The sequence below is a fragment of the Rattus rattus genome, chromosome 3 (genome assembly GCF_011064425.1).
Source record: "Rattus rattus isolate New Zealand chromosome 3, Rrattus_CSIRO_v1, whole genome shotgun sequence".
In the NCBI taxonomy this organism is placed as follows: Eukaryota; Metazoa; Chordata; class Mammalia; order Rodentia; family Muridae; genus Rattus; species Rattus rattus.
The window spans coordinates 196,506,941-196,526,939 of record NC_046156.1 but is presented as its reverse complement, the minus strand read 5'-3'; the positions used below and the strand labels follow the sequence as shown (position 1 = coordinate 196,526,939).

Below are 19,999 nucleotides of genomic sequence, written 5' to 3'. Positions count from 1 at the left end.
CCCTGTAAGTTGATGTCTATTATGTAGATGAGGGCTGGCACAATTTAGGTCAAAGCCATGATTGGACAGTAAAAAATAAGGCAAAGACAAAGCTTTTGTAAGGCGGGAGAGAAGGGGAAGGAGGAGAATCAAGATGGAGACGGAGAAGGACGACCCAGATCCGGATGGTCTTGAATTGCCAAGTTAGTTGGGATGGAATTCTGTAGACAAATGTATCTTATCTAGGTGGGCGGTTTATATCCTTATCAATTGATGTGAGTTTATTGTGTGGATGTATTGTAGATTGAGAATTTAACATGGGTTAGTTTATTGAGTCTTGATTTTACAGGTTGTTGGGAGTTTATACTGTAACTATTAGGGGGCAGGTGTTGGGAATGTAAACAGAGCAGCGGAAGAGAGTTAGGAGAGGGCAGCCGCGGCTGGGGGTAGGGGGTGGATGCTGGAAATGTGAACAGAGTCCACAGTAAGAGAGCCTCCAGATAGGCGGTCTCTGTCTGAAACTGGCGTGGCAGCGACCTGCCTTGGTCAGAGAGTACTTTGGGGGCACCGTGGAGCCACTGAGATAAATAGTTCCAATGGCCCGGAACTAGTGCTGCAGCGACCGGCCTTGGGAACTAGATGGGTCAGAGAGTCTTGGGAGCAGTGTGGAGCCGCTGAGATAAATTAGCGCTAGTTCCAATGGCCGGCTGGAGCCGGAACTAGGGAGAGCAGGACCTCCAGGGTATGCTGGGAACCATTCTGCCCCTTTTTTATTTTTTACTGCAACAAAACCCTATTTTAAAAACCAGAAAATACAAAAATAGAAAAAAGTTATTTAAGAACTTTAACAAAGGGACAAAGAATATCTCAGCAGTTAAGAGCTCCTGGTTTTGGTTCCCAGCACCACACAGGGTGGCTCACAACTGCCACTAACTCTAAAAGGATCTGGTATATGCATGTGCACGCACACATACACATTCACATAAATATACACACATGCATATATATGTATATAAACACATAATTAAAAAAAAATCTATCTTTAAAAAAAAGAAGCTATCAAAGGCCAGACATACAACTCAGCCTTTAATCTTAGAAGACCTGCCCAGTATGTGTGATGCCCTGAGTTTAATCCCAGAATCAAAAAACAAAAATGTTGAATAATCTTACCAAATCTTTATGAGTACAACACTTACGGTGACTTAGTCTTCAGACCCGCACTTCCTGCTCCTGCACAGCCACTCTCAGCATTATTCACATCACCAGGGACAGCACCTTCAGGTTCAGCATTATTCACATCACCAGAGACAGCACCTCCAGGTTCAGCATTATTCACATCACCAGAGACAGCACCTCCAGGTTCTGACACAGGTAAATCCACAGCACACGGCTCTGAGGACTCACTTGCTAGTGGCATGATGTCTTGGTGATTACTAAGGAAGGGAAAATGTATCAGGAAGAAAAGAATTGCTAGAAATAAATTTTCATACCATAAGATACTTTGTGAATGTTGTTATGTGTAAAACCTTTTTTCATTGCTCAGGAACTATCTATCCACTTTGATTTTAAGACAGTCTTTCATTGGCCTGAGGCTCCCCAATCAGCCTAGCATAGCTGGTAAGCAAGCCCAAGGGGATCATCATCTCTGCCTTGTCCACAATGGGGTTATCAGAATGTGCCTCTACACTAGTTTTTTATATGAGTGCTAGGAACCTACCTTGATTGTGGTGGTCCATTCCTATAAACCAAGCACCTAAGAGACTACAACAGGAGGATTTGTGGACTTATTTGTCTTGGTGGCAGGAACTACTGAGTAGTCCAAGGAAACCTGAATCTGCTAGGTAGTCCAAGCTAACCTTGAACTTACAATTTTCCTGCTTAGCAGGGAAAAAAATCCTAGTGCAGGGTTTTTAGGTATGCACCAACACACCCAAGCTTGAATATAATACACAATGATTGAAAAAAGAAAATCAACCAAGAAGCTGGACCAACAGCTCAGCAGTAGGGAGCACACACTGCTCTTGCCAAGGTTCATGTTCAGCTCGTAGCACCTGTAAAAGGCAGTCAGTCACCTATCATTTCAGTGCAGAGGAAGAATTCAATGCCTCTGGGTCCCTGCACTCCCCACAAAGACATACACACGTACACAAATAATTAAATAATAAATCTTTTTAAAAAAATTAATCAGGATACAACAATCCAAGTTATTTAAGACCCTAACAAAAAAGGTTTGAAAATAAATAAAACAAACGGAAAGAGAAGTGTCAATCTGCAATGGCAGTTGGAGATTTTCCGTATTCCCCTCTCAGGAATGAATAGAAGATACAAATGAAGTTAGTAGAGAGGTTCCTACCATGTGGAAGGGCTGGGGTCCATTCTCATCTCCGTCTCCTCACAGGATGTTAACCCTGCAATGTCCTCTGTGTTCTGTGTAAAGGGAGGGGTCTGTTCTTTATTGCACTCATTTTCATTTTCCTCAGAAGGACATGTACCTAGGAATATAAAACACACGTTATTCCAAAAAACAGCAAAGATATCTATATTTTAAAGCAAAGAAATTTCCAGGTACTATTGTCTTTTCCTACAAAATATTAACCACTTACCATTCGAGATTTAGCACTGATTTTCCCCCAGGATATTTTACTGTTGTTTGCTGCTGTCTTGAGCCTTAGCCTTTAACGACTAAGTCATCTCTCTAACCCTCTTTTACTTTTAATTTTTCATTGCATTTATTATTATCATGTGTGCATGCATGTGCATGTGCACGAGTGCCCACATGCTCTATCACATGCATGTGTGGAGCTCAGAAGACAGCTCTGTGGAGCTGGTCCTCTCCCCTTTGAGGGTTTGGGGGACTGAACTCAAGTTGTCAGGATTGCAAAGCAAAAGTGTCTTTTCCCTGCGGAGCCATCTCAAGCACGCAAACAGACACAAAATAAATACACGTAAATAAAAAGCATTAATAGTAACCCTATAATAAAGACCAGCCATCCCAGCTCCAACATCTCAAATGACTCGCCAATATTTAAGATGGTAAACTTGATAGTGAGGTTATTGTGCTTTATATGTAAGATCTTTTTCTCTCCTTTGGTTGGTTGAGACAGGGGCTAATGCAATAGGCTGGCCTCAAACTCAGTAGGTAGCAGAGGATACTCCTGAACTTCTGAATCTAACTATATACCTACCTCTACCATCAATGGGGATCACAGGTAGCTGTCACTTTACCCAGCTCCCTTTGGTATATAATTACTTAAAAAAAAAAAAAAAAACTTTTCACTTATTCATTTACCTTTGAGAGAGAGATTTACTCTTTGAAAGAGAAAGAGTTTGTTTGTGTGTGTGTGTGTGTGTGTGTGTGTGTGTGTGTGTTATACCACAATGCCCATGTGGAGATCAGAAAGGAACTAACAGGAATCGGCTTTTTTGTGGGTCCATGGGATCAAACTTAATTACATTAACCCACTGAGTTATCTCATGGGCCTCTTTATGTATTTCTTTCCTTTTCTTTTTTTTTTTTTCGGAGCTGGGGACCGAACCCAGGGCCCCAAGCGCTCTACTACTGAGCTAAATCCCCAACCCCTCATGTATTTCTTATAATGGTAAACAAAAGTACAATATTCTAATGCTTATAAATCAGACAATCGTTGACTGGACATGATGGCTCATGCCTTTAATCCCAGCATCCAAGAGGCAGAGGCAAGAGGATCTCTGATCTCAAGGCTAACCTGGTGTATATAGTGAGTTCCAGGACAACCAGGGCTACACAGAGAAACTCTGTCTCAAAAAATCAAATAATGAAAACAAACAAAAAATAAAGGGCATGAAGCTGAGAGAAAGATATGTTGGGGAGGAGCTGGATGGAGCTGGAGGGGACTGAAGGTTGGACATGATCAAACTACATTGTATACATGAATAAAAATAGATTTTTTAAAAAAAATAGTATTGGTAAAGGGGAACTAGATAAATTACAGAACGGCTGCTCCAATTTGCTGCTAACTTTGCCTCTGTCTTCTCTGAACTACCTGGCTTTTGAAGGGAAGGAGGGCAGACCGAGGAAAACCAGGGAGTAACCCGGGGACTTGCACATGCTAAGCAAATGCTCTACTCCAAACTTCTATTTGCTTTAGCATAAATCAAGCTCTTAAGAAGGACCACGTCTCCTCTCCATGCAACACTCAAATTTCAGTACATCTGCATACTAAGAGAATGAGAAGAAAAAAAGAAATGCAAATCGTTAGCTCTTTCCAAAATTAAACAACCTACTGTAGGTATCCCATAAAGGCAGACCATAAAAACCTAAGCTTCGGGCTGGAGAGATGGCTCAGCGGTTAAGAGCACCCAACTACTCTTCCAGAGGTCATGAGTTCAATTCCCAGCAACCACATGGTGGCTCACAACCATCTGTAAAGAGATCCGATGCCCTCTTCTGGTGTGTCTGAGGACAGTTACAGTGTACTTATATATAATAAATGAATAAATCTTTAAAAAAAAAAAAACAAAAAACAAACAAACAAAAAAAAAAACCTAAGCTTCACTGACAGACACAGTGAGTACCAAAGACTGTTAGTGGGAATCAAGGGAAATCATACATCTTAGGCACAATCTGAAGAAAATTCTGTTTCACTTTGTTTTCTACAGTTGTTTTCCCCCTAACTAAAAGGTAAATGGCAAGTTGTTACATGGTACTGAGCACACAACCACTTAATAGGCAATAATAATTGCTACTACCCACGAGGAGAGCATCTGTCAGACTCAAGTCTTTTCAAGTAAAACATTCCCAGGATGTGCTTGAAACTTACTCTTGTGTATTTCTGCTTCAGGAGGGCTCGAATGATCAAGAACGCTCTCTAAAACATTTGTTGCTTCCCGTTTATTAGCTTTGCCTTGGTTCCTCCTCTTTTTCTCTTGGTTTTGTTCTTGCTCTAGCACAGCTTGTTGTAGGTACTGTGCTGATGAACTTGGCAATTCCTCCTCATTGACTGTCTGGGCGTCCTTCTGAGGTCTTTCTGGATCTGCAGTGTCACTGTTCACAGACTCATCAGGGTCATCATTCACTTCTTCCCTGTTTACTGTTTTTGCTGAAAACAAGAGAATTGTCATAACCACCTGAACCACTTACAGAAAACTTACTAAGAAGGAGGATGATACTCGAAAGCATAGTTATATTACTTTTGTGGAAAAAAAAACTGAAGACACTAAAATAGGGAATCAGGAAATCAGTTATAATCTCACATAGGCAGTCATAAGTCACACCAACAGGGGCTCTGGGAACTGAATTCCGGTCATAAATAAGAGCAACAAAGCATTCTTAACCTCTGAGCCATCTCTCCAGCCATTTCAGGCCACTCTGCAAAGCACTAACTCATGCACACACACACTCATACATGTAACAAACTAAAATATAAATCATTAAAAGGGAGCTGCTGTTTTGCCCCAGAATAACTGGCAAAGCAATTATTATTACTACTATTATTATTATTAAGTAATAATCTGTTGATTATTGATTCCCTCCTTACTGTACACTCAGGTCGATGTCCATTGCCTAAGTTAACACTTGACCTCTCAATTCCTAAGAGGCAATAGTGTAATTCACCACTAAATGAAACCCCACAATCAGTACCTTTCGCATTTTTCCGTGGTTTGGGGGCCTTTTCCTTTACATTCTGACATTTAGTAGATTTTTGTTTTCTTTTTTCTTCTTCAGCAAGAACTTTCTGAAGCAAATGAGCAAAAAAATCGAAGTCAAAAGGGCGTTTTTCCTCTGTTTAAAGAAAAGGGGAAAATGTTAAGTTTTTTATATTTTAAAAATAGCTTTTTCTAGTTTTTAAAGTATTACAACATCCAGAGCAAATGGACTTATTTATTAGACAGAGTATGGATAAACAACTATGTAACATCAAGTAATAAAAGTAAGTCTACAGAAGCTCAGAAACAGAGCACTTACATAGAATGCCCTGGGTTCAAGCACCTAGCCTCAAAAAAGTAAGTTATTAGGTTGGTGCGAAGTGAGCTGCTGTTTTTGACAGTGAGTTTTATGTCATTAAACAGTTTCAAATATATCTTTCTCAATTACGATAAAAACTATTATAAGCCACACAGTTTTGCTAATTAAAGATAAGGTGTTTTGTTCTGTTTTGATGACTGCAGTGTAAACTCCATGCTTGGGATTCAATGAACTCGTGGAAAGCATTTCTTCGTCTTTCTCGTGTAAACATTTTCCTTAGAAAACAATGTTGAGGGGTTGGGATTTCTCAGTGGTAAACGCAAGGCCCTGGGTTCAATCCCAGCTCAAAAAAAAAAAAAAAGAACCAAAAAAAAAAAAAAAAAAAAAAAAAAAACAATGTTGAAACAATGGAAGAAGTGGTAGTCACCTGACAAGGGGTCAGTGACCATAGCAGATAAAGCAGTACTCTGTAGCCTGAGCCAGGCGTGATGGATGGCGTACATCTCTGATCCAAAGGCAGGGAGCTCTCCTGTAAGTTTAAGGCTATCTGGGCTTGCATGGCAAGTGTCAGATCAGCCAGGCTTCTACAGTGAGATCCTGACTCAAAACAACAACTAATCTGTAGCCTAATTCATTCAAGTTTCAATGGTTTCATTCTAAGGTATCAGTTGTGTGATAGAAGGTTGGGTGCTGTGGAGAATCAGGCCCTTTCTGTTAACCAATGCTGGCTGCATAGCTCACAGATTTGTTAGACAAATTTCTCAGATGTAGTAGTTTCATTAGATTTCGGAAAGTTGTGGATAAGAGACCACCAAACAGTAATCGCGACCCTCACCTTTTTGGGGGGGGGTCTCAAATTTGGCTTTGGGAAGTGGGTGCTTTGAAGCTTCATCTCAGTCCAACCACTGTGTTGGTCACTGCGGTCGTCTTAGACTATTCACATTTTATTGTACATCACACCACCATCCACTTTTCACTGCATGTCACAACCCCATAAAGAAACAGTACACTGAGTATAGAATTAGAACATCAGTTCAAAATGATGACTTTTTTATTAAGCTTTTCCATGTTTCCAATTTGCTTCAAATGCCAAATACCCACACTTGAGTTCTCCAGCTACATTTCAGTTGTAAAAGGATCAGCTTCACATTGCTCAGAGTCGGCTCCGTTCCTCACCTTCAAGGCTCCTCTTCTTTGCAAACCTGTTTGAACCACTATTGCAATAGTGTATTCCTTAACAGTTCCTGGACCAAATGCACCGGTATTGTGAATTTCTCCATGCACATGACCCATTTTGAACTCAAGTAAGCAAACACTTAGGAAGGAGAGCTGGCTCAGCACAAGAGCACTGGCTGCTTGTGCTGACTACGTTTGCATCGACTTGACACAAGCTATGGTCATCAGAAAGGAGAGACTCAACTAGTAAAGTGCCTCCATAAGACCAGGCTGTAGGCAAACCTGTGTTCTTTATTAGTGATGGGGGAGGTCCAGCCCACTGTGGGTGGGGACACCCATGGGCTAGTGGTTCTGCGTTCTATAAGAAAGCAGGATGAGCAAACCATAAGAGCAAGCCAGGAAGCAGCACTCTACCAAGTCGTCTGCATCAGCTTCTGCCTCCAGGCTCCTGCCCTGTGAGTACCCATCCTGACTTCCTCCAGGCTCCTCCTGCCCTGTGAGTACCCATCCTGACTTCCTCCAGGCTCCTCCTGCCCTGTGAGTACCCATCCTGACTTCCTCCAGGCTCCTCCTGCCCTGTGAGTACCCATCCTGACTTCCTCCAGGTTCCTCCTGCCCTGTGAGTACCCATCCTGACTTCCTCCAGGTTCCTCCTGCCCTGTGAGTACCCATCCTGACTTCCTCCAGGTTCCTCCTGCCCTGTGAGTACCCATCCTGACTTCCTCCAGGCTCCTCCTGCCCTGTGAGTACCCATCCTGACTTCCTCCAGGCTCCTCCTGCCCTGTGAGTACCCATCCTGACTTCCTCCAGGTTCCTCCTGCCCTGTGAGTACCCATCCTGACTTCCTCCAGGCTCCTCCTGCCCTGTGAGTACCCATCCTGACTTCCTCCAGGCTCCTCCTGCCCTGTGAGTACCCATCCTGACTTCCTCCAGGTTCCTGCCCTGTGAGTACCCATCCTGACTTCCCTCAGTGATGAACAGTGCTATGGAAGCATAAGCCACACAAACCCTTTCCTCTAAAAGGCCATGGTCATGGTGCTCAATCACAGCAACAGTGACCCTAAGACACTGATCTTTGAAGGTTAAATCCTCAGCATCCACACAGTAGCTCACGACCAAGTGTAACTCCAGTCTCAAGGAATCTGACATCCACTCTGTAGGACTGCATACACAGACTACACAAATATGCATTCAGGAATATAAAAATAAAACCTTAAAAAATTTAAATGAGTATCTTGAATTTGTTTTTTGTCTAATGTGATTACCATTATAAACAGGTAATAAATATTTAGTACAAGGTCATAAAATGAGAAATGTGCATTAAAATGACACATAATATAATCTTATTTAAGAATCTAATGAAGGGATTGGGGATTTAGGTCAGTGGTAGAGCAAGGCAAGTGCAAGGCCCTGGGTTCAGTCCCCAGCTCCGAAAAAAAGAAAAGAAAAAAAAAAAAAGAATCTAATCAAAATAAAATAATTTCTACAATGCAAAAAACAAAAATTACTTTTGAACCAACCTAATACATGGATCAAACTATTGATATAAGCAAAGAAATGAATAAATTGTAAAAATAAAAGAAATCAGATACACACACATTATTCATTCAATGAATTAGATGATTTAAAACATGCTAAACTCGAATGGAAACAGCAGTTTCCTTGGGAATCAAGGGATGGAGACAAAAGGACTTCTCGACTGATGAAAATCGTCTATGCATAACTCAGGGTGGTGGTTATGAGGGTATATTCTTTGTTAATATTCAAACTACACTTTGCACTCTGTGTATCAACTACATTAAGTGGCAAAGATAGGGGCCAGGGTTAATTCAGTAAAAGGCATATATACTAAACAGCATAAGAACCTGAGTTCAGTTTTCAGCCCCAAGCATAACTGAAGAAAACTCACACATCCTCCAAACGCCTTATAATTATAACATGCACTCTTTATTCCAATCACTTCAATACTACAGATGGCTGTGAGTCACCATGTGGTTGCTGGGAATTGAACTCAAGATCTTTTAAAGATCAGACAGTGCTCTTAAATGCTGAGCTGTCTCTCCAGCCCTACAAACACTTTACTGTATACTCTTGTAAGCATCAATAAAATAGGAAGTAAGTCTAAAATATAAAATGAAAATACTGCCACAGCCAACTGTATAATATTAGAGAGAACAATTAGTAAACCAACCAGGAACAAATCTATAAAGTAATCGTTCCTTAACCTTTATATTTATGTAAAGAAAATACAGAAGATAACAAAAATGCCTCAGAGAGAGGCACATGTTAAATACTAATCTGTTCTGACTCTATACAGTGATAAACTAGTAGTCAGAGAACCAATACACGATCTTTAGGTGGTTCTAGAGGACTTAAAGAGAGCATCCCTGAGGGGAAGTGGAGAGATGGTTTAGAGTGTGTGCTCTTGCAGGGGATGCAGGTTCAATTCCCAGCACCCAAAGGTGGGTCACAGCCATCCCTAACCTAACTACATCCCAAAGAAGGCAGTGCTCACTTCTGACCTCCAAGTAAACAATACACGTATGTAGTGAACACACATGTATGCATACATTCGTACACATAAATCTTTTTGTAAAAGCCACAAAGCTTTTAATTTTTTAATTTCCTACTTCAAAAGATAAAATTCAGAAAGAAAAACAAAACAGATCTATAAATTATTAAGGCCAGTGGAAAGTTGCTCCAACTTTAATATGGAAAGCTCCTCTGTTTGCAATGGTCCAGACCTTTCAGGAACCTGACACTTCCCCTGAAGACGACACATCCACCACAGTGTCACTAAGAACATAAGCCCACGCACTACACACAGTTCATTCTGGGAACCACACATGAACCGATTCCTCCTAAATCAGCCCTGTGCTAACTTAACTAAGAAACTGCATCTTGAGCTGAACACAGGGGTGTACACCATTAACCCCAAAACTCAGAGGAGGAGAGGCAAATAAATCTCAGTGAGTTTAAGGCCAGCACAGTCTACATACTGAGTTCCAAGCAGGCCAGGGCTACACAAAGAGACTCCACAGGGGCTAGAGAGGTGGAGAAAGTTTTATTTTCGAGCTGAAGAAAAGGCTTGGCAGTTAAGAGAACTTACTGCCCTTGGAGAGGGGTGGGTTAAATTCCCAGAACCCACAAAGCAGCCCACAACTGCCCCTTATCCAGAGGGTCCATATACTCTTCTGTCCTCTGTGGAGACCAGGCACACACATATATATGCAGGCACTCAACATATACACACAGAACAATCTTGAAAGAAAACTTTTTTAGACAAACATGGTGATGTGCACCTTTAATTCCGACATTTGAGGGGAGGGGCAGAAGCAGGTGGATCTCTGTGAGTTTGAGGCCAGCCTGGTCTATGTAGAGAGTTCCAGGACAGCCAGGGCTAGACAGTGAGACCCTCTCCCAAAAGGAAACTTATATATACAATTTTATTTAGAAATAAAAAAATTAGCACTTCGGCTATTTCATGACTAAATAAACAGGTACACTAATTATGAAAAGCTGATTAACTATTTGTTCATAAAAACCATGTACATTCCAAAACCAAAAAAAGATGTTAAGCTATTTTAAATAAATTGTTTTTATTTACAGATCTTTTATAATCTTTCTGTAGACTTACAAAAAGAAAAAATTAATTTTAATGAAGGTATTATTTAGGAGCTAGAAGTTTCCTACTGTACTTTTAAATCAGACCTAAATTAAAATGTCACTTGCTCATAAAGAATTTCACTGAGGATCAAAATAAGCATTGAGGCCCACTTCCTTTTCCTTCCTCCTCAGAACTCAATCACTACATGAAACTTGCTTATCAATCCCTTCACCCATTTAAAGTCAGAGCTGTCCGAGCAGACCCTCATCTCACCCGCCTTATTCGCCAGCACATCTTCAAGAGTGACCAGAGCACACAGGTAACAGGTGCTGTTGCCTCAATGCCTGGCTGCCCACACAGGAATCAGCGATGGCAGTCTACTTCCATAAACTGTCTCTTGAACACAGTTCCCTCCCAATAAACACAGCCACGTAGGGGCAAGTGAGATGGCTCAGTTCGTAAAGGCTCTTCCTAGCAAGCCTGGCACCCTAATCTAGCCCAGCCCCACAGGAGGGAAGAAGGCCAACTTCTAAAGTTGTCCTCTGATCCACACACCTATGCACATCCATACATGCATGAACACAAAATAAAATTTTGAAAAAGCCACTTTTCATCATCAATTACCGTAAAAATTCATGGGCTTACCTGCTTCTGGATATTTGGGCTAATTCTTTGCTTATAGATTTGTAGCAACTACCCAACTCATTCTGTTAAATAAAAAGCTCACACAAACAGCCCGCACTTGAGAGGTAGACCAATCTGTGAGGCCAGCCTGGTCTACATGGTGAGTTCCAGACCAGCAGAGCTCCAAAGTGAGACTCTGTCTCAGAAACAAAACAAACAAAACACTTCAGACGCAGTGGTCACATGTGTAATGCTAGCACTTGAAAGCTGGAATATATAGCAAGGCCTTATCCTAAAAGAGCAAACCAGAAAAGGCTTCCGTTCTTATTTTTGATGGCAGTATAAGAATGACTCTAAAGCACACTAGAGCCGAAGACAAAAGCACTGGTCATTTGTCAGTCTCTATGAATGATACTTTGTGAAGGAATGCTTTAATACTTACGGAAGGCTTTGTCTATTCTCCATCCATTTGTTTTTTCTTCACGTTTAAATTTATTCTGTTAACAACAAAAAAATCTATAGTAATGTTCTGCCATTAAACAAGGATTATTTCTAATAGTAAACATTAATGTGAAACTATAAAACATACTATTCCCTACTACGTGGTATATCGTAGCCAATAAGCTGAGTTACTTAACGCTTTAGTTCCTCAGATGAGGGCTGAGGGCTGGAGCGAGGGCTCGATGGGTAAGAGCACTGGCTGCTCTTCGGGGACCTATGTTCAGTATCTAGCAGCTGCTTAGTGGCTCATGACCATCTATAACTACAAGCCAGAGAATTAATGCCCTCTTCTGGATTCCTCAGGTACTGCACACATGTCATACATAGACACAGACAAAACATCCAGATACATAAAATAATATTTAAAAAGTTTAATGATTGAGGAGCTAGTGAGTCTGGCTCAGCAGGTGAAGGATGACCTTCATCTGACTCAGAACCCATGGGTGCGAGGAGGAACTGACACACCTACAAGCAGTCTTCTGACCTTCAAATGAACACGTGCACGCCCCACATACATACAGACTCAAACACAGGCACATACACATACTCTAAATAAACATAATTTATAAACTTTTTTGTAACGAAGATAAAGATTAATACAAATTTTCCTGCCCTTACCTTTATTATGAACAACAGAAATAAACTATGGCACACAGAAAGTGATCCTAGGCCAAGCTAGGCAGCTTCATCCAAAATCCACGTAAAGGAGAAAGGGGCCAACGGCCATGAGTGAGCCTATTGCTGGCATCTACTCGCACACTCATAAAAACACACACGCACACATGCCACACATGCCACACATGCCACACATGCCACACATGCCAGATAGAGTGTAAATAAAAAAAACAGATGACCACCACAAAACAGATAAACCTACAGTCAATTAAGCTAATACTAACTTTATCCAACCTAAAAGACTCCTAACATTAAAGATTTTACATTACTATTCCAGAATGTTTTTTAGTATAATAGAGGACAGTCTATAATCAGGCAAAATTTTAAACCTGTTTATCTCATTTATATATAGTTCCAAATATGAAGTGGAAATTTCTGGTTTCTTTGGAGACTCAGTTGTATCCTGTGATATTTTTCTGGAAGATGTCACAGGGGAGGACGTTATGATGAAGCAGACACCTGAGAGGGCACGTGATATCTGGAAAGAGTCTAAGCGAAGCATACGCTGGCACTGGTGCACCTTGCAACACTTGCTGACCTTCACTGATCTTTACTTGCTGTGACTTCATAGGAGAAATGTGCCAGAGATCTTCTTGTGGTACACCAGCTGCCTCTTGCCGCTTTTGGCCAAGCCTCATGGTTTCTTCTGGATCAAGCTACTGCTACTGATTCGTGTTTGCTGTCTGCTGGTTGGACAGGACTATTGCTACTAATTCATGTTTGATGTTTTAGACGGGACTGCTAGTATCCTGACCACAAAGACTGGGATAGCCCCAAAGAACTACTTCTACACAGGTCTGCACTCCCTTGTCCTTATTCACCATCTTCCCTCTCCTTCACTGGGTGAGAACAGAGGTTGGAGCACTAAAGAACCCTAACTAACAGAGGTTTAAAAAAAAAAAAAAAAAAAAAACTAAGCCTGCACTGATATACCTATAATAAAGTATACATTATGTAAGATAGAAAAATTTTGAGACAAGTACTAATGTGCTCCAGTGTCGCCTCAAGCTCACTATTCAGCTCAAACGTACCCATGACCGCCTAGCGTCCTGCCTCCTCTGTGGACTGTGGAGTACAGGCTTGCATCGCCATGCCCACACTCTGCGTGGATGCTCAGATTCACTCAGACCTTTATGCTTGCAAGACATGGGCTGTACTAGCGAAGTCATAGCCCCAGACGTGTCTTATAAGTTTTGTTTACTTATTTGTGATCACTTAGGGCAGCATCTCCTGCACCAAAGCAGGTCTTAAGCTCACTACTGTCCTGCCTCCTCCTGAATACTAAAATAACGGGCACATACCACCACTTCTACCTTGCTTAAAGGATAGTTTTAAAATCATAAGCCCATAGAGAAGGATTGCTAAGTGAGGAGGATTAAATTTGGAGCCAGCCTGGCTTACAAAATGTAACTGTCTCAAAACACCCTAAACAGAAATAATTTTAAAGAATATAGATCAGTGGCGGAGGAAATAGAAAACAAATCAAATAGGGTTATCACTACAAACCCTACAAATGTTAAATGACAACAGTAAGAAATTTTTTATAGATATGTCCATCAAAATTGACACAAGAATCCCTTCCCTATCTCCCGCCCCCGTATCCCCCCAAAAAGACCATGTTTCTCTATGTAACAGCCCTAGCCGTCCTAGTTTCTCTGTACTCCATAGACCAGGCCAGCATCAAACTCAAGAGATTCCCTGCCTCTGCCTCCCAAGTGCTGGGATTAAAGTGTGCACCTCCACTGCCCAGCAGTATGAGAATCTTTATTTGTGGAGGAAAATGGGTCTATGTTGGGTCTGTGTTGTTCAGCCTGGTTTAAAATTCTTAGGCTGCAGTGATCCTTAGATTGCAGGCTTAACTAAAACTAAACACCTGAACATCTCTGAAAATATGATATAATCTAAACACTTTCACCAAAAAACAAAATCAGGTTCTGGTTTTACTGGTAAGTCCCATCAAACATTAAGGAGAAACAGTGCTAATCTTAAATTGTCTTAAATTGTTCCAAAATGAGCAAGAGGTACTCGTCCCTGCTCATTTCAGGAAACAACAAACAGCCAAGAACTTTGAAAGACAATTACAGGGATCAGGGGTATAGCTTGGTGATAAAACACATACTCGGTACCAGCATTCGAAAAAGAAAAAAAAGAAAAAAGAAAGAAAACAGAAATATGCAAATCAATATGCCTCATGAACGAAGTGGTAAAAATTACTCAAAAAATGTAATATGGAGGCTGTGGAGATGGCCAAAGGATTAACAGCATTGGCTACTCTTCCAGAGAACCTGGATTCAATTTCTATCACCCACGTGGTGGCTCCAACTCCAGTTCTAGATGACTTGATGCCCTCTTCTGGTTTCCATAGACACTGGGCACACAGGCATACATGCAGGCAAACGCCCATACACATAAAGTAAAAATAATGTTTAGGGCTGGAGAGATGGCTCAGTGGTTAAGAGCACTGACTGCTCTTCCAGAGGACGTGGGTTCAATTCCCAGCAACCGCACGTTGGCTCACAACCATCTGTAATGGGATCCGATGCCCTCTTCTGGTGTGTCTGAAGACAATGACAGTGTATTCACATACATAAAATAAATAAATCTTTAAAATTACAGTAATTTTTAAAGGTTTTTTTAAAAAGAATGAAAATGCGGCAAACCTCTGCAATGCATACATGGACTATAGTACAAGATTAGCTCAACCTGCAGGAGTCAATGAGATCTACTTCAGTGGCCTTAGAACCAGCATTTTCACTTTCCTACACTTTACCCAAAGACCTGCTAGAATTACACTAATCTTTTAAGGGAAGAACATAAATGTTTTCTGAAAGAAATGTCAGTGACAAACACTATTAATTAATCAGATTATCAGAGCGAGTTCTACCTCTAAACAAATTAAAGCCTTCAGAAAACTTTACTATTGAGATCTTTTTAACCAAGATCAACATTAGAACATAAAGAATACAAGCAGGAGCCAGGCCTGATAGAGCATGCCTCCAACCCCAGCACTCTGAGGCAGGGGAGTCTGAGTGTGAAGACAGCCTGAGTGACAAAGTGAGCTTGAGGACAGCCAGTGACAGAGATTCTGTCTCAAAGCAAACATAAATATACACATGCATTCATACATACATACATACATACATACATACATACATACATACATACATACAGATCGATGTCTACATGCAGGTGAGGGCAGGCACAAGCACAGGCAAGGCCTGTGATTGGGCAGTAAAAAAGAAAGGCAGGGGCAGAGTTTTTGAAAGGTGGGAGAGATAGGAGAAAGAGGAAGAAAAACAAAAATGCAAGAGGAGAAGGATAACCCACCCCCATGTGGTCTTTAAATAGCCACAGGTAGCTATGAAAATCTTATAAGCGGTAGATAATTACAGGACAATTCGTCTTATCTAGGTGGGCAATTTATACCAATATCAATTGGCTCTGAGTTTATTGTGTGGACATTTTGTGGAGTGAGAATTTACTGATATAAATCTGGTTGATAAATTACAACCTCTAGAGTTTTGATTTTACCAGGTTGCTGGAATATGAACAGAGTATACAGCAAGAAAGCCTTGAGATAGGCGGTCTCTGTATGAGACTAGTGTGGCAGAACCCACCACTGATGGGGCTAGCCATGGAGGCGGAGAGCTGTCAGGGACAGAGAGTAACAGGAGGTGGCACTGCATGGTGCCTGGTGCCCCACATTTTTTAAATATTTACCGTACACATGCATACAAACAAACAAACAAGCAGGCTCCTCCCCTCTTGTAGAAATCCAGTGAGGCTGTGACACCACACCACAGGATGCCACTACATAATGTTCTAGGCAATCAAGTCTAGTGTACTTTAAGGGCACCCAAATCTTATCTTCCTGAATGGCTGTTCTCACTACTGTAGCACACATGATAAGATGGAGAAAAACACACATGGTTGAGAGAATCTCTCATTGTTAACTGGGAATACACTATGGCAACACAGTACGAGGGAACCCACATTCCTATCCAGAAAGTGCATGTGCAGCTTCTCAGCACCAACACACAGCTCATCTGGCACGGTGCGTCTGCACCTGACATCATGATGTTAGGGGTCACTTACAGAGCGAAGGGGGACTGAGACAGCAATGCTCCATTCAGTGACACCCAGTCAACACTTTCCATCATCCCAGAAGATCTCAGATACTTCATAGTCATAGAGCTATGCTTCCTTCAAGTATTCTGATACATCTTCCTTCTATTTTCACTAACTCTTAATCTTAGTATCTTTATTAACAGTTCTCAAATACAGGAGATATAACTATACTAAAATTGAGAAATTATACAAAAAGCAGTGTCACACACACAAACACAATAGAGAACAAATGACTGTGAACAAAGCTTTTAACTTAAAAAAAAAGTAATTTTTTTTTACCCTCTCCAACCAATAAACATTATAGGTATACTTTACCTTAATTTCTATCCTTGCTCTGTGAGGAAAAAGTTGTCCAATCATAGAAAAGTCAGTTCCTACCATGCTGATGGCTAAAAAAAACATATCTGTTTCTGTAAAAATAAAAAATTAACTGAATTTTAATTTTCCATTCAGACGAAAGAAGGTAATTAGTTATATACAATTATATATATATATATATTTATAAAACTATATATAAAAACTTAACCAAATAAGCTATAGAGTACTTAATTTCGTTGAAAGAAGCTCGAGCACTGTAAAACACAGAACTCTCTTCACAGGTAATTGCGGTGGGACATTCCATAACCCCAGAACTCAGGAGGCCATGGTAACAAGAACTGCTATGCGTGCCAGAACTGTGACACATGTGATACCAGTTCCCAGTCCCAGGAGAACGTTCCCCTGCCACAAGCAGCACAATGATAAACACTTGCAGAGAGTAACCAACCAGTAACTCATCTGACTTAAAGCCACTCCATGAGATGGAATCCAAAGCTGGCACTGCTTGTGTGACCTTGAACCTAAGACTAGATAGCCCAGGGACCTAGGGCAAAACCAAATAGTGGTCTAAAAGGAAAAAAAATGTAGCACTCAAATGATCCCTAGTGATATTCTTTTATACTCTTAGATCACTTCGGGCTCTGCCATCAGCAGCAGCAGACAGGAGCAGATACAGAGGCTCGCAGCCAGACGTTACTCAGAGTAAGAGACCTAGGAACTCTCAGCCCTAAAAGGGATGTCTCCATCAAATCTCCCCTCAGGGCTCAGGGAGCCCTCAGAAGAGGAAGGACTAGTGTAAGGACCAGAGGGGATGGGAGACTCCAAGCAAACAAGGCCTTCTAAATCAACTTAAGCCAAGCTCACATGAACTCAGACACTGACGCAGGATGGCCAGGGCCCACAGGTCTGCACCACGTCCTCTGCACTCACAGCACAGCTTTGACTCTAGGGTTTTATGGGATTCCTGGGCCTGACTCTTGTGCCCTCTCTCGCTCTTTCCTTCTGCTAGTCTGTCTTTTCCAACGTTGATGTGAAAGTTTCTGCTTCTTATATTTAAAAAATTTATGAACGTAAACATAGCTATTGGATAAAGGTTAACAACAGAACTGTCATTTATACTTGCGAGGAGAGAGAGAATCAGTGTTCTCTACCGGAATGACACCGGGTATATCAACCATCCCAGGCAGAGCTCATGGTCAGGAGTAGCTAACCAACAAATAATGGCCCCCCAGCTTGTGTGGGCTTGTACTTAGTTGCAGTTTCGTACGTTTTTTTTTTTTTTTTTTTTTTGAAACATTTTTTTTTTTTGTTTTTTGTTGGTTGGGGTCGGACCCCAGGGGTTTTTTTTTTTTTTTTTTGAAAAGAATTAAGAGTTGGGTAAGTCAGGAAATGGAGATCTGTACAAATTTGGGGGAAGGAAAGAATATAATCTAAATATATGTAAATTTAAAATTGTTTTAAATATTAAAGCAAATTTTAAAACTGAAAATTCCAGATGCTGGATCTTATTGCTATCAAGCAAATGTATAGTAATATCAACAAGTATTTTGGAATATTAAATTTCCATAAGCTCGTACAACTTACAAACTATTGGCAAAGCTGTAAGAAAATAACACTTTATAGACAATTGGTAAAATATGAATTGATGAGGCTTTTGTGTTTGGACAGCTATAAGAAACAAAATACTTGGTGAGTAGCAGAATGAATGAGAGAAAAGAAAGAGACAGACAGACTGAGAGACAAGCACTTGGAAAAATGTTCACTGGACTAAAGGGGCCAGGGTGCTTTCTAACATATTGGGAAAGGGAAGGAGGAAGTGAGGGGAAATGCCACAAGCTGACAGAATTTAATCTTAAAAGAGAAAAAACACCAACTGGTAATAGTCAAAGGAGGGAAGTCCAGAATAATTCCTTTTGCCCTTTATCCTGCCATGCTTAAAAAGCATTTCTATACTAAAAAGTAAGCAGTGAGAAACACTGTGAAATATGCCTTGTGTACTGTGTTCTTCTTGTGTTTTTCATTTGTTTGTCGTTTGTTTCAGATGAGTCCTTATATAGCCCAGACTGGCCTCACACCCACTCGCTGCCCTGCCTAAGCCTCCTGAAGGCTGCATTATAGGCCTGCACCGTGACTGCTGGGGAGGCCTGTTCAAAGTCCAGCATACAGCATCTGCAGGTGAGTGTCATGATGATGAGAGCCTACAAATGGAATGATCCACTGCTACACATGGTCAGTGCTCACACACACTGGAAACAGCCAGTTAGTCACTTAAACGGGGTTTCTTTGTAAAGTTTGAAAAAGATTCCAGGCAAAATGAACAATAAATGCTAATGATTTCTAAAGGAAAGTCAAAAATATAGTAGGGGAAGGAGGAGAGGAACCAATAAAATTAAGTGAATGGAAACCAAGGTAACAGTTTACATTTTATTTATAAGAAGTCCGAAGCTTCAATCAAAGCTCATTTCATTCCAAAAGAACACCAAAGAACTTTTAATGAGAATTAATTACCTTTATTGGACCACGGCTTTGAGTAGTAGTTTTTCCTAAAGCTGGAATAAGTAGTTGTGGAGCCACGCTCAAATATAGGATCGTTCTCCTCAACAACACAGGGGCCTTTCGTTCTCAAAACTTCTACAGTTAAACTGAAAGAAAGACATTTTCAAATATGGTCACACTAAAAAAAGTATGAAAAACAATAGTAGATGAGATTTAACTACTGTATTCTAAAATTACATAGCAGTTAATATAGAAAGTGTAATATATATATTTGAAAAAATAATAAATTTGAAATATATATTTTCCAAATGTGATTTCTAAGGTCCAGAAATAAATGCCAACCTGTTTTTAGTTATAGCATTTCAAAATACCTTTGGAGTACCTTTGGAAGAACCATTGTCTTCTCTGTCTTCTTGGTCTGTGGATTTCTAAATGCCTCCTGGACTAACACCTCTTAACTATTACTGACATGTAAAATCACGATCACACAGAAACACTTACCAGCACTGCATTTATATTACAATCAATTTAAATGTTATATACATTTTTAC

General features: G+C 40.7%; 1 protein-coding gene across 1 annotated transcript in view; it reads right to left on the bottom strand.

Moving 5' to 3' along the window:
* Bdp1 (B double prime 1, subunit of RNA polymerase III transcription initiation factor IIIB) overlaps positions 1 to 19,999 on the bottom strand; it is a 92,312-nt gene that overhangs the window by 60,410 nt on the left and 11,903 nt on the right. The window contains exons 6-12 of the mRNA XM_032897045.1: positions 19,461 to 19,594; positions 16,950 to 17,044; positions 11,773 to 11,827; positions 5,600 to 5,740; positions 4,779 to 5,057; positions 2,333 to 2,471; positions 1,176 to 1,412 (exon numbers count right to left, since the gene is read on the bottom strand). Of these exons, the coding sequence (XP_032752936.1) occupies positions 1,176 to 1,412; positions 2,333 to 2,471; positions 4,779 to 5,057; positions 5,600 to 5,740; positions 11,773 to 11,827; positions 16,950 to 17,044; positions 19,461 to 19,594 (1,080 nt within the window). The remainder of the gene's footprint in view (positions 1 to 1,175; positions 1,413 to 2,332; positions 2,472 to 4,778; positions 5,058 to 5,599; positions 5,741 to 11,772; positions 11,828 to 16,949; positions 17,045 to 19,460; positions 19,595 to 19,999) is intronic.